The 14,799-nt window shown below is 43.2% G+C and overlaps 1 protein-coding gene across 1 annotated transcript; it reads right to left on the bottom strand.

Moving 5' to 3' along the window:
- Positions 1-2,537: 2,537 nt before the first annotated feature.
- Positions 2,538-14,272, bottom strand: LOC120054305 (regulator of G-protein signaling 21-like). Its single transcript, XM_039001720.1, has 5 exons — positions 14,134-14,272; positions 3,958-4,027; positions 3,787-3,857; positions 2,902-3,068; positions 2,538-2,714 (listed from the first exon to the last, which is right to left on the bottom strand). Exons 1-5 carry the CDS (start codon positions 14,270-14,272, stop codon positions 2,538-2,540), a joined length of 624 nt encoding a protein of 207 aa, XP_038857648.1.
- Positions 14,273-14,799: the final 527 nt, after the last annotated feature.

Here is a 14,799-nt window from a genome sequence, read left to right as displayed (position 1 = left end):
AGCTTTTGTTTACATCAATGCATAGGCCCCAGCCCCGTGTCTTACCAGAGGCTGTGGTTCTGTCCTGCCAATGGAGTGTATAACCCGCCAGCTGTATGTTCTTAATGTCGTCGTTCAGCCACGACTAGGTGAAACATAAGATATTACAATTTTTAATGTTCCATTGGTAGGATAAACGTGCTTTCAGTTCATCCCATTTATTTTCCAGCGATTGAATGTTAGCTAGCAGAACAGAAGGTCAGGGCAGGTTAGCCACTTGTCACCTGATCCTCACAAGGCACCCTGATCTCTTTCCGTGAAATCTCAGTTTCCTTCTCCTTCTCCGGGATCTAGGCATGGTCGGGTGTCTGTATTATATCCCTCCAGTCCGACTCATTGAAGAATAACTCTTCTTCCGGTTTGAGGTGAGAAATCCAGTTCTGATGTCCAGAAGCTCTTTTTGGTCATAAGAGACGGTAGCAGCAACATTATGTACAAAAGAAGTTACAAAAAACTTGAAAGAACAAACAAAATAGCATGGTTGGTTAAGAGCCGATAAGACGGGTGCCATCACAGTCTAACCTCAACCAAATGTTTTCTGTAGTTGCGGATCAGACCTGCACAACGGTTAGGAGGAATTTTGGACCATTCCTTTTTACAAATCTGTTTCAGTTCAGCAATATTCTTGGGATTTCTGGTGTGAACCGTTCTCGAGGTCATGCCACAGCATCTCAATCGGGTTGAGGTCAGGACTCTGACTGGGCCACTCCAGAAGCCGTATTGTCTTCTGTTGAAGCCATTCTGTTGTTGATGTACTTCTTTTTGGGTTGTTGTCCTTCAATTGGCGGACAGACAGACTGATGAACATCAAGGCTTTTAGAAATTATTTTGTAACCCTTTCCAGCTTCATGCAAGTCAACAATTCTTAATCTTAATCTTCTGAGATATCTTTTGTTTGAGGCATGGTTCACATCAGGCAATGCTTCATGTGAATAGCAAATTCACAAGTTGTGAGTGTTTTTTATATTGGAGGGCAACTCTAACCAATCTTGTCTGATTGATTGGACTCCAGGTTAGCTGACTCTTGACTCCAATTAGCTTTTGGAGAAGTCATTAGCCTAGGGGTTCACATACTTTCCCCAACCTACACTGTGATTGTTTAAATGATGTATTCAATATAGACAAGAAAAATAAAAACATGTGTGTGTTGTTAGTTTAACACTGTGTTTGTCTACTGTTGTGACATTTTTTAACAATTTACGTAGAATTCGAGATCATTCCAAAGAGTTCACATACTTTTTCTTGCAACTGTATACGTTTGGCCGGAAACACAATTAAAGTGCCTATGTGTGTGTGTGGATGTGTGGGACTCACTGAGGGAAGCAATGAACATGGTATCATATCCTAGAGCAGGTTGGTATGCGTTACATTTAATTGTGTCTATGTTTACAAGTGGAAGATGCCAGGTGTATATCCTTGTGGAGGTCTGTATGTGGAGGGAAGATGGTGTGTTGGAGTGGAGGCAGGTGGTTGATCCTTCTAGAGTACATGGCCTCCTGCTGGGAGATATAAAAGGTGTGATGGGTCCATACTCAGAAAGATGTTGCATAAAGCTTACTTCATTTTTAAAAAAGTATTATTATTTTCGCTGCATACACAGACGTTGCTGGGGAGAAACTATACATGCCTGGACTGGTGTTACACATAACACCGAGAGGTCAATTTAACTGTAAACAACATGAAATCCCACTGTACAATGTGTGAAAACACAACACACAAGAGAGAGGCAGAGATGGGACCAAACACAACACACAAGAGAGAGGTCTCAAAGATGGCCCACTGGCCTGGTTGCCTAGGGAACAGAGTGTTTGGGGTTGCTCTGGGTCTGAGAGATAAAGAGGAACAACATGAGGGTACGACTGAGAGAAAGAGACTATGACCTCAGCTGATGCTGCACTGATTGTGTTGGATTGGCTTTCTGAATCCTAATGACATACACCCGCATACACAACATTGCATTGGGTTGGCTTATTGAATTTCTGTCATAGACAGAAACAACACATAAATAAAAAAATTGACTGAAACTTTTTTTCATGGCTTTAATGGCAGGTCTGACATATCCTAGTTTTCATAGACATCAGGAGAATACCATGAATTATTACAGTCAAAAGTAATAATCAATTGATAATCAATGGATAATAATAAGTTATAAAACATACATAATGCTTTATACTCTAAATAAAGTCAGTACTGTATAACATTTGTAATCATATCTATTATCTATAATATTAGCATATTTATATGGAGAGTATCCCACCTTACGTTGAAAATATTTTGGTTGGCCACACCTCAGAATACGATTGGGAGCCACTGAGCTAGATGATGAACTATTATTAGAGAGACTACAGAGCATGGGTCCTGTGTTTTGTGCTCCAGCCCAGAGTTAAACCATGCTGAACTAACATGGGCAGCTAGTTAGAGCGGAGAGAGTTGAATCCCTGTCAGCCCACAGACTGTTGGTTGTTAACAGGTATTATTCTCCACCTGGTTCTGGAATCTCAGCTGGCTTCTGATGGTTCTAAAAGACCTTGATAGATTTCAGATTTCAGGAATCTGGGATAACAGTCCTTTTTCATCAGCTTGTATATCAGTCTCTGTGCCTTGTCGAAGCAGCTCAGGGTCGGCTGAGACATGCTGTTTGTAATCTCCTGCCTGGTCCCACAGTCGATGTTTATCTGGAATTGAGTAATGAATGAAACATTGCCTTTGTGTAGCCATCATGTTGGACAGAGAGAGGGACACAGACAGAATGATTGAGAGACAGCTTGAGGGGGAGAGCTAACGATTAAAAAAATAAATGAAAGAAAGAGAGAGGGGGAAAGAAGATTAAGCTACACCATTCCGTCTGATGTCTTTACGTACCTGTCTGGGAGCGTCGACCTGTACAAACTCTGTGTAGATCCTTTTGGCTGCTATAGCTATCTCATTGCTGGTGGTGATGGTCTTGTACTCCTCACAGGCCAGCCAGAACAAGATGTTCTCCTCGCTGTACTCTGTCCTCAGGAACTCTCTGAAGGCCAGCTGCCCTGCTACACGGTAGAGACATAAAAAGGAGATGGTGTGAAACAGACTCACATTCACACAGGCAGGCACATACATGTAAGCATGGCCACTGACCATGACCTGCAGAACACAGGTTTAGTTAGAGAGAGCAGGCTAGCCCACAAAGTTGTCAAACTGGTTCAGGAAATTGACAGGGAGTTATTGACAAGGAGATGCTTTTTCAAGCTCACCAGCAGATGTTCTGGGTTTCCATTTTTAAATGGGACATTTACAGTTGCTGACCAATGCAAATAAATTAGCAAACAATATAACAACTTTTGTTGCCTAAAAAAACATGTACAATGTCATAAAACATGTTTTAGATGTGAGTGAACCATTGCAGATGTCTTATGGGAGAATAATTGTCCTTTGTAGCCTACTGTTCCTTTTCAAAATGCTTAGCCTACTTATGAAGCCATGCAGGTGTGCCATTTTTCATTAGTCTTTTGGGAACACAAACAAACAGCAAACTGCATTACTCACACTAATTGCTTAATATAAATCACAGCTGGAGAACTGACTCTAATCGACACAAGACAAAATATGTACAACGACAGCCAGCTTGTCCCCCCTGTTCCAATGACTTTAGGCTTATACTGGTAACACTTCCCTGCACATGTTTTGGTAGGACTGTATCAACATTACCAATCAACAGTATCAACAGTAGTAGAGAGAGAGAGAGTAAAGAAGAGTACATTGTCTTACTTTTAGACTCCTGGAGTTTTTTCAGGGATTGTCGCCATGACACAACTTCATCGATGGGGGGCTTGGGGGCCCTACAAAAACAACAAAAAAGCCTAGAGACTCTTAATTTTTTTTTTGAGGATGATGATGTTCAAATGGTTTACATTTATACAGAACAGAATGTTGACTTACTTCCTGTACATGCCCCTTCGCTTGATATCAGACCTTCTAACATGAGAGAGTGATGATGGAAACAGCTGATCTAAAATGAGGGAGAAAGAAAGACAGAGGCAACAGAGAGCACAGGAAGCCTGTCTAGTCAGAGATGTTTTTTGCCCAAAAAATGCAAAAGCAGAACAGCAACTGGCCAGTTTCGCTATGAATTATGGGACAGAAACAGGAAATCTCATAACTTCAGCAGTCAGAATCTGCAGCCGTTTAAGCAGACACTGGCCATCCATTATGATTATTGATTCATTAATCGATAATAAGTATTAGCCAGAGAAAAATGATTTTTGACCAATCATCCATGAGCAGTGTTCTGTATCAAACATTTATTTTATACACAAATGTAAATAGAGACTACCTATCTATGAACTACTAACCACTTACAATGAAGCATAACTCATTTGTGCCTAGAAATGCAAAAACTGAAGCAAACCAATATACTGTAGGTCAACCAACCATGTTAAGTACGGAATGAAAGGAATGTGAAAGGAGTGGTCATGTCACAAGCATTTCTCTATTTCTCTATACAGCCAAAGCAAAGCTCAAAGCTAATACTTACAATGTATGCATATGATTACAATATCCCTGAAAAGCAGAGTTTGTTCCTCCTGAAGATCAGCACTCATATATATGCTCAACAACTTCTGATGTTTTTCCCAGTTCTGGTTAGACTTCCCTATTATATTCCCCTGTTTGCTATTCCCCTCTGGCTAGAGCACACAAGTATCCACATGTTGGGCTGGGAGGAGGATTGGCAGATGGGAGGGTTAAGAGGTGACTCAGAGTTTTTATTGTGCTTTTTTACTTTGAAATTCCTAGGATGGGAATCAGGGAAGCTTGAAAAATCAGAGAGAGATGTTTGACCCAGTTCAACGACAAACTCTTCACCCATCACTCTCCTATGAAGTCAGACAGCAGAGGAGAGGAGGAAGGGAGGGAGACACCACTATCTCTGCCAAATGGGGGGGACTGAGACAGACACTGTCGTCCCCCAGCTTTGAAAATTACTGATGACAGAACAACTGGCAGTGTAGTGAGCAAAACGAGACGACTGACAGTAACAGGGACAGAGACAGCAGAGTGTCTCTACCTGTCCACCCCTCTCCAGTACCGACGACTGATTTATGGACCCTCAGCGGGACGCTCTGGGCCAGCTAGGAGAATGAGAACAGGTGCTGTAAAACACTGCTGCTGTGACTGCTGCAAAACCTGGCAGATCTGATCATTCCCTCCCCTGAGCCTCTGTGCCATGTTCCATAATGTATGCAGGTATTTGTTCAGCCCAGCGCTTACACACCTGATTCAACCAAAGATGGACTATTTTTAAGAGCATATATTAGGTGGCTAGTGTTGTATCAGGTGTCTTACAAAAGCCTGTACACACTGCTGTGCTCCATAACCATTACTGGCCATCCCTGTTCTGTGGTTTCCCCTGGCCTTTTACTTGGTCTGTGTCCAGGAGCAGATATAAAACCTGGCTTAGCCCTTTTCCTATTTGTCTTGCATTAATTCCCTCTGAACTAATGCCATGGCAGGTGAAGGCCAGTTTATTCATTGGGCTCAGTGCTTCGGCCAAGCTGAATGAAACAGCCTTTCATCTCCCAGCCAACCTCCCTCTATTCATCCATTCACAAGGTGAGAAATTTCTGTCCTGTTGAGGCTTGTGATGAATTCATTTGTTTACCTTTATTTATTGACCTTTGTGCACTGAAGAGGATGTGTGGGCCAGCGGGGAATGACTCATGTATGAGTGATAAATAATGGCTGTAAAATATACAACATCTATAGTCTTAAAGCAGATACCTGCAGTAAATAGTGAATGTTTTATAACACTGCATTAACAAACATGAGATTTTTAAATGAGCTACAATGCTAAACAAAGATTTCACAAGTGTAAATGTAAACAGAAAGATATCCCTGAGTAGCCTATACCTCCTTAGACACTTTTAGGTAAACATTGTGTAAACTTCCGGCTATTTACAGAGGCAAAAGAGACTACCTGAAGTAGTTTGGCTCAGCTCATCTCCTGTTTAGAACAAGTAACACTGCTCTCCATGCATACTGAATACATGTTTTATTTTATATAGGGAAATCATAACATTGCAATGATTCCTGATCAAATCTCTCTCTATTGACTCGAATTCATTCTCTCCATTGGGAGAAAATGGGAGATTGAGAAAGATGGAAAAATAGAGAGACACAGAACGAGATGGAGAGACAGGGGATACGAACAAGCGATTTTAATTTAATTATTATTTTCTTAATAAATTTTTCTCATGAGAGGAGAAATAGGACTGGGATGTTCATATCTAATTCATTTGATTTGTATTCTCACAAGGAGTCATGGTGATTACCATGCCAAACTGATTGGAGAGTTGACTAGCCAGCAGCCTTCATCGCCTCTCTTCTGTTTACTCTGTGGCAACACTACACCCTAGTTAGCATTTGACCACACAGCTTACAGGGAGAAACCCCTGTTCACTTCCAATGTTACAATAACAACAATATCCCCCTCTACCCCCCCCCCCCTCTCTCTGTCTCTCTCTCTTTTTCCATTTGGTGTACAGTACAGTACCTGATTGAATGCATCACCCCATCCCAAGATGATATCCCATGACCACCATACCATCAGCCACTGTGGGGAGCTCTGTCTCTACTAGGATTCTCTCCCTCTCCTCTCCTCTCCTCTCCTCTCTCCTTTGGCAGTGGGGTTTGCTTTGCACAGAGTGGCTGTGGGTCGCTGTTGCTCATGTTAAAAGCTCAGCTGGGAGGACGGCGCCCAGGACCACTGATACATGGCCTTAGTGTTTGGCTCTCTGGCTCTGTGTCTCTGTGGCAGGACATACCATCTGGGTTGGGGGGGGGGGGGGGGGGGGCACTCCTGATCCAGAGCATCAATGTTATTACTTACAAAGGTTTTACCTTTTCTCTGTCTGGGTTCCCATTTTATGTGTTGTTTGGTCTGCCTGGGTTGCTGCCGCTTTCCGGCTGTAGGTGTGTAATGAGTAATCTGGCGGTCTCCGTGGGTCTGTGTCCCTTCACAATAACACCAGTCTGACTGCAGGCTCACCCCACAATAACAGATCCATGCAGAGCCGCTGTACAGTACAAAGGGCTGTGGCTGTCATGAAATTTTGTCAGCCGGTGATTGTCAAGCAAATAACTACAGGTGTCACCGTAATTTACCGTTAATTAACATAAACACATTTAGCATCTAGTGGCTTCCTACATAGCCTACAAGCCTTGTACCTTGGGAACATCTACATTTTAAAAAGTAAAAAAAATCTATATAGCCTACACCATCACAATACATACTTTATTTATTTTAGACAGGTCTAAAAAAACATAACACGAAAAAATATGTACAGTTGAAGTCGGAAGTTTACATACACCTTAGCCAAATACATTTAAATTCAGTTTTTCACAATTCCTGACATTTAATCCTAGTAAAAATTCCCTGTCTTAGGTCAGTTAGGATCACCACTTTATTTTAAGAATGTGAAATGTCTCAATAAAAGTAGAGAGAATGATTTATTTCAGCTTTTATTTATTTCATCACATTTCCAGTGGGTCAAAAGTTTACATACACTCAATTAGTATTTGGTAGCATTGCCTTTAAATTGTTTAACTTGGGTCAAACGTTTTGGGTAGCCTTCCACAAGCTTCCCACAATAAGTTGGGTGAATTTTGTCCCATTCCTCCTGACAGATCTGGTGAAACTGAGTCAGGTTTGTAGGCCTCCTTGCTCGCACATGTTTTTTCAGTTCTGCCCACAAATTTTCTATAGGATTGAGGTCAGGGCTTTGTGATGGCCACTCCAATACCTTGACTTTGCTGTCCTTAAGCCATTTTGCCACAACTTTGGAAGTATGCTTGGGGTCATTGTCCATTTGGAAGACCCATTTGCGACCAAGCTTTAACTTCCTGACTGATGTCCTGAGATGTTGCTTCAATATATCCACATAATTTTCCTCCTCATGATGCCATCTATTTTGTGAAGTGCACCAGTCCCTCCTGCAGCAAAGCACCCCCACAACATGATGCTGCCACCCCCGTGCTTCACGGTTGGGATGGTGTTCTTCGGCTTGCAATCCTCCCCCGTCACGTTCTGACCCTAGTTCTTTTGTTATTTCTTTGTTTTAGTGTGGTCAGGGCATCGAGCCACGTCCGTCAGTCAGGAGCCGTTAGAGCCGTCCGTCAGTCAGGAGCTGCCAGAGCCGCCCATCAGTCAGGAGCTGCCAGAGCCGCCCGTCAGTCAGGAGCTGCCAGAGCCGCCGGTCAGTCAGGAGCTGCCGGAGCCGCCCGCCAGTCAGGAGCTGCCGGAGCCGCCCGCCAGTCAGGAGCTGCCGGAGCCGCCCGCCAGTCAGGAGCTGCCGGAGCCGCCCGCCAGTCAGGAGCTGCCGGAGCCGCCCGCCAGTCAGGAGCTGCTCGAGCCGCCTGCCAGTCCGGAGCTGCCCCTCAGTCCGGAGCTGCCCCTCAGTCCGGAGCTGCCCTTCAGTCCGGAGCTGCCCCTCAGTCCTGAGCTACCCCTCAGTCCTGAGCTGCCCCTCAGTCCGGAGCTGCCTTTCAGTCCGGAGCTGCCCTTCAGTCCGGAGCTGCCCTTCAGTCCGGAGCTGCCCCTCAGTCCTGAGCTGCCCCTCAGTCCTGAGCTGCCCCTCAGTCCGGAGCTGCCCCTCAGTCCGGAGCTGCCCCTCAGTCCGGAGCTGCCCCTCAGTCCGGAGCTGCCCCTCAGTCCGGAGCTGCCCCTCAGTCCAGAGGCGTTCCTCAGTCCCGTGGGCCCATTTATTAGGGTTCCCAGTCCAAGGTCGGCGGCGAGGGTCGCAGCTCAAAGGACGCTACTGAAGCGGACTAAGACAATGGTGGAGTGGGGTCCACGTCCAGCGCCAGAGCCGCCACCGCGGACAGATGCCCACTTAGACCCTCCCCTATAGGTTCAGGTTTTGCGGCCGGAGTCCACACCTCCGGGGGGGGGGGGGGTACTGTCACGTTCTGACCCTAGTTCTTTTGTTATTTCTTTGTTTTAGTGTGGTCATAGCGTGAGTTGGGTGGGTTGTCTATGTTAGTTTTTCTATAATTTTCTATTTCTGTGTTTGGCCTGATATGGTTCTCAATCAGAGGCAGCTGTCAATCATTGTCCCTGATTGAGAACCATATTTAGGTAGCCTGTATTGTGTTTTGTGGGTGGTTATTTTCAGTCTTTGTGTGTCTGCACCAGACAGAACTGTTTCGGTTGTTTCTTTGTTGTTTAGTTATTCAATGTTCAGTTTTGATTATTATTAAATATCATGAACACTTACCACGCTGCACCTTGGTCCTCACCTTCTACCACCGTCAACAGCCGTTACATCCCCCCTTTTCCTCCAAACATAACGATGGTCATTATGGCCAAACAGTTCTATATTTGTTTCACCAGACCAGAGGACATTTCTACAAGAATTACGATTTTTTGTCCCCATGTGCAGTTGCAAACAAAAGTCTGGCTTTTTTATGGTGGTTTTGGAGCGGTGGCTTCTTCCTTGCTGAGCGCCATTCAGGTTATGTCGATTTAGGACTCATTTTTCTGTGGATATACAGTGGGGCAAAAAAGTATTTAGTCAGCCACCAATTGTGCAAGTTCTCCCACTTAAAAAGATGAGAGAGGCTTGTAATTTTCATCATAGGTACACTTCAACTATGACAGACAAAATGAGAAAAGAAAATCCACCCCGTGGGGTCAAAATGATCACAAGAACGGTGAGCAAAAATCCCAGAACCACACGGGGGGACCTAGTGAATGACCTGCAGAGAGCTGGGACCAAAGTAACAAAGCCTACCATCAGTAACACACTACGCCGCCAGGGACTCAAATCCTGCAGTGCCAGACGTGTCCCCCTGCTTAAGCCAGTACATGTCCAGGCCCGTCTGAAGTTTGCTAGAGAGCATTTGGATGATCCAGAAGAAGATTGGGAGAATGTCAGATGAAACCAAAATAGAGAATGTCAGATGAAACCAAACTTTTTGGTAAAAACTCAACTCGTCGTGTTTGGAGGACAAAGAATGCTGAGTTGCATCCAAAGAACACCATACCTACTGTGAAGCATGGGGGTGGAAACATCATGCTTTGGGGCTGTTTTTCTGCAAAGGGACCAGGACGACTGATCCGTGTAAAGGACAGAATGAATGGGGCCATGTATCGTGAGATTTTGAGTGAAAACCTCCTTCCATCAGCAAGGGCATTGAAGATGAAACGTGGCTGGGTCTTTCAGCATGACAATGATCCCAAACACACCGCCCGGGCAACGAAGGAGTGGCTTCGTAAGAAGCATTTCAAGGTCCTGGAGTGGCCTAGCCAGTCTCCAGATCTCAACCCCATAGAAAATCTTTGGAGGGAGTTGAAAGTCCGTGTTGCCCAGCAACAGCCCCAAAACATCACTGCTCTAGAGGAGATCTGCATGGAGGAATGGGCCAAAATACCAGCAACAGTGTGTGAAAACCTTGTGAAGACTTACAGAAAACGTTTGACCTCTGTCATTGCCAACAAAGGGTATATAACAAAGTATTGAGATAAACTTTTGTTATTGACCAAATACTTATTTTCCACCATAATTTGCAAATAACATCATTAAAAATCCTACAATGTGATTTTCTGCATTTTTTTTCCTAATTTTGTCTGCCATAGTTGAAGTGTACCTATGATGACAATTACAGGCCTCTCTCATCTTTTTAAGTGGGAGAACTTGCACAATTGGTGGCTGACTAAATACTTTTTGCCCAACTGTAGATACTTTTGTATTTGTTTCCTCAAGCATCTTCACAAGGTCCTTTGCTGTTGTTCTGGGATTGATTTACAACTACAAAAATGTACATCTACAAAAATCTCTGAAACTGGAAACACTTATCTCCCTCACTAGCTTTAAGCACCAGCTGTCAGAGCAGCTCACAGATTACTGCACCTGTACATAGCCAATCTATAATTTAGCCCAAACAACTACCTCTTCCCCTACTGTATTTATTTATTTATTTAGCTCCTTTGCACCCCATTATTTATATTTCTACTTTGCACATTCTTCCATCTACCAATCTACCATTCCAGTGTTTTACTTGCTATATTGTATTTACTTCGCCACCATGGACTTTTTTTGCCTTTACCTCCCTTATCTCACTTCATTTGCTCACATTGTATATAGACTTATTTTTCTACTGTATTATTGACTGTATGTTTGTTTTACTCCATGTGTAACTCTGTGTTGTTGTATGTGTCGAACTGCTTTGCTTTATCTTGGCCAGGTCGCAATTGTAAATGAGAACTTGTTCTCAACTTGCCTACCTGGTTAAATAAAGGTGAAATAAATAAAATAACATTTGCACTTTTCGCAGCAGAGTACGTTCATCTGTAGGAGACAGAACGCGTCTCCTTCCTGAGTGGTGTGACGGCTGTGTGGTCACATGGTGTTTATACTTGCATACTTTTGTTTGTACAGACTTGTGGAGGTCTACAATTATTTTCTGAGGTCTTGGCTGATTTCTTTTGATTTTCCCATGATGTTAAGCCCAGAGGCACTGAGTTTGAAGTTAGGCCTTGAAATACATCCACAGGTACACCTCCAATTGACTCAAAGGATCTCAATTAGCCTATCAGAAGCTTCTAAAGCATGACATCATTTTCTGGAATTTCCCAAGCTGTTTAAAGGCACAGTCAACTTAATGTATGTAAACTTTACGACCCACTGGAATTGTGATACAGTGAATTATAAGTGAAATAATCTGTCTGTAAACAATTGTTGGAAAAATGACTTGTGTCATGCACAAAGTAGATGTACTAACCGACTTGCCAAAACTATAGTTTGCTAACAAGAAATTTGTGGAGTGGTTGAAAAATGAGTTTTAATGACTCCAACCTAAGTGTTTATAAACTTCCGACTTCAACTGTATATATTTAAGAAGAACAGAATAGTTCACCTGTCCTTATATTAGGCACTGATCTGGCTTTGCCATATGGCTGTGGGCATTACTAGTTCATTTAGCAGACAAGATTTGCTTAGAGTTCCATGGCATTATTTTATATTATTTTATAGTATGAAGAATACAATTGAACAAAGCTGAATAAAATAGAAAGGGTATTTTCTTCAAACTATTTCTGAGGGAGTGCGCACATGCGGTTATTATGTATTGAGCAGTTAAGCGGTTAACAAAGAAACAGGTCCACCTATACAGTGGCTTGCGAAAGTTTTCACCCCCTTGGCATTTTTCCTATTTTGTTGCCTTACAACCTGATATTAAAATTGATTTTTTGGGGGGTTTTGTATCATTTGATTTACACAACATGCCTACCACTTTGAAGATGCTAAATATTTTTTATTGTGAAACAAACAAGAAATAAGACAAAAAAAACAGAAAACTTGATCATGCATAACAATTCAACCCCCCAAAGTCAATACTTTGTAGTCACCTTTTGCAGCAATTACAGCTGCACGTCTCTTGGGGTATGTCTCTATAAGCTTGGCACATCTAGCCATTGGGATTTTTGCCCATTCCTCAAGGCAAAACTTCTCCAGCTCCTTCAGGTTGGATGGATTCCGCTGTTGTACAGCAATCTTTAAGTCATACCACAGATTCTCAATTGGATTGAGGTCTGGGCTTTGACTAGGCCATTCCAAGACGTCTAAATGTTTCCCCTTAAACCACTCGGATGTTGCTTTAGCAGTATGTTTAGGGTCATTGTTCTGCTGGAAGGTGAACCTCCATCCCAGTCTCAAATCTTTGGAAGACTGAAACAAGTTTCCCTCAAGAATTTCCCTATATTTAGCTCCATCCATTATTCCTTAAATTCTGACCAGTTTCCCAGTCCCTGATGATGAAAAACATCCCCACAGCATGATGCTGCCATGTTCTCGGGCTCTACTGAAATAGTTGACCACACGCGGGTAGGATATTGCTTCCAATCCTATTATAACAATTGTATGACTTTGGGAGTTTCAGTAAGCAACAATTAGTTGCCATAATTAGCCTACTCTATTCCAATATTTAGGTCATTGTATCCATTCAGATCACATTAACCATCCCATTGTTACACACATAGAGAGAACAATAGAGAGGCTGATATCATTCATCGGAATGGCAGAATTTGTCAGCCATAAAATAAATTTGTAAAAAGAAAAAGAAGGAAAAATAAAGCTTGCAACACGGATCTTATTATTCAATATGAACTTTGCGTTCTGCAGGCCCAGGCATGGATCAAAGCTGGCAAGACATTCAATGACATCATCAAGAGATATGCTGGACCCTATGTCAGAGAGGTGTTTTTGGGAATACATTGTGTCTATTGTCCTGCTAATATAGCCCTTGTGAAAAACAAGTGTTTGAAAACTTTTTTCCCCTTCCACTTGCCTGTTCCATTCTTGCAGTAATGCTGCAATTAGTTGGTTGTAATTTTGGGTAGAGCAGACATTTGTGTTAGCTGCTTGTGTGACATAACTCCACCAGTCCTATTTATGACATAATTTACAAAGATTACAACTTTTTTTAAATTAATTAGTATATTTGAGTTTATCCACAATATTTGTTGTATCTGTCTTTTCTGGTGGATTAAACTGAAATTGCAACCAACTTTCTATGGCTTGTTTATTAAAAAATAACGATATTTTTGAGGTGATTTCGTTTTCAAATAACCGAAAGTATCACGTTTCAGGAAAGAACCAGGTGCAGACAATGTCGAAGTAACAAAAGTGTATTACTAGTATAGGGGCAGGCAAAACAGGTCAAGGGCAGGTCAGTAATCCAGATAGGGTGAAAAAGGTCCAGATCGGCAGGCAGTCTCAGGGTCAGAGCAGACAGGGGTCAATAATCCAGTGCTGTGTGGCAAGGTACAGAACGGCATGCAGTCTCAGGGTCAGGGCAGGCAGAATGGTCAAAACCGGGGAAAAACTAGAAAACAGGGAAAAGGCTGGTAGGTTTCATGAAACAAAACGAAACAGGAGACAAAGGGCTGTGAGACATGGGTTTAATTCTGGAAACATGAAAAGTGGGATGTATACTGAGGGTGTGGCGCAACAGAAGACGAACAGCAGAAGGGCTAATGACCCTGGGGAAAGGGCCGATAAACCAGGGGGAGAGTTTGCGGGATTCCACGTGAAGGGGCATATCCCGGGTGGACAGCCATACCTTCTGCCCGATACTGGGGACCCGGGGTCCGGTGGCCATCCGCTTGTCGTCGATACCTGGATGTGGTCTTGAGAAGGGCCGACCGGGCTCTCTTGCATGTTCGACGACAGCGGCGGACAAACATCTGGGCCGAAGGCATGCCGACCTCATCGTGCTGCACCATGAGCTGGGCCGTCTCTTTAGCAGAAGGTAGATTGGGGAGAGGAATGAAGTGGGCATCTTTGGAAAACCGATCCACTACGGTCCAGATAGCGGTGTTGCCATCAGATGGGGGGAGACCGGTGACAAAGTCCAGGGATATGTGAAACCAGGGATGGTGAGGGACAGACAGAGGTTGAAGGAGACCAGCCGGAGCTTGCCGAGGAGTCTTGTTCTGTGCACAGATCGTGCATGCGACAATGAATGCGGAGATGTCAGGAACCATTGTCGTGATGTTGTATTAGTTAATATGACTGTTGCTCATCGAATTATTAAAGGTTTCTAATTGCGTGATTAAATGAATCAAGCAATTATTAACTCATTAACCTGGGGCACCATGGGAAAATTAGTTTTATTGAGTTTCTATTTCCCAAATTAACTCAAAGAATATCAGAATATCGATTTTACAACAGTCGCTAATTAATCAGTTTCCTCTACAATCTCATTCTGAACGTCGCATAATCCGGG

The sequence above is a fragment of the Salvelinus namaycush genome, chromosome 10 (assembly GCF_016432855.1).
Source record: "Salvelinus namaycush isolate Seneca chromosome 10, SaNama_1.0, whole genome shotgun sequence".
In the NCBI taxonomy this organism is placed as follows: Eukaryota; Metazoa; Chordata; class Actinopteri; order Salmoniformes; family Salmonidae; genus Salvelinus; species Salvelinus namaycush.
Note: the sequence above shows the minus strand (reverse complement) of the source record. Positions and strands in the feature narration are given on the sequence as shown.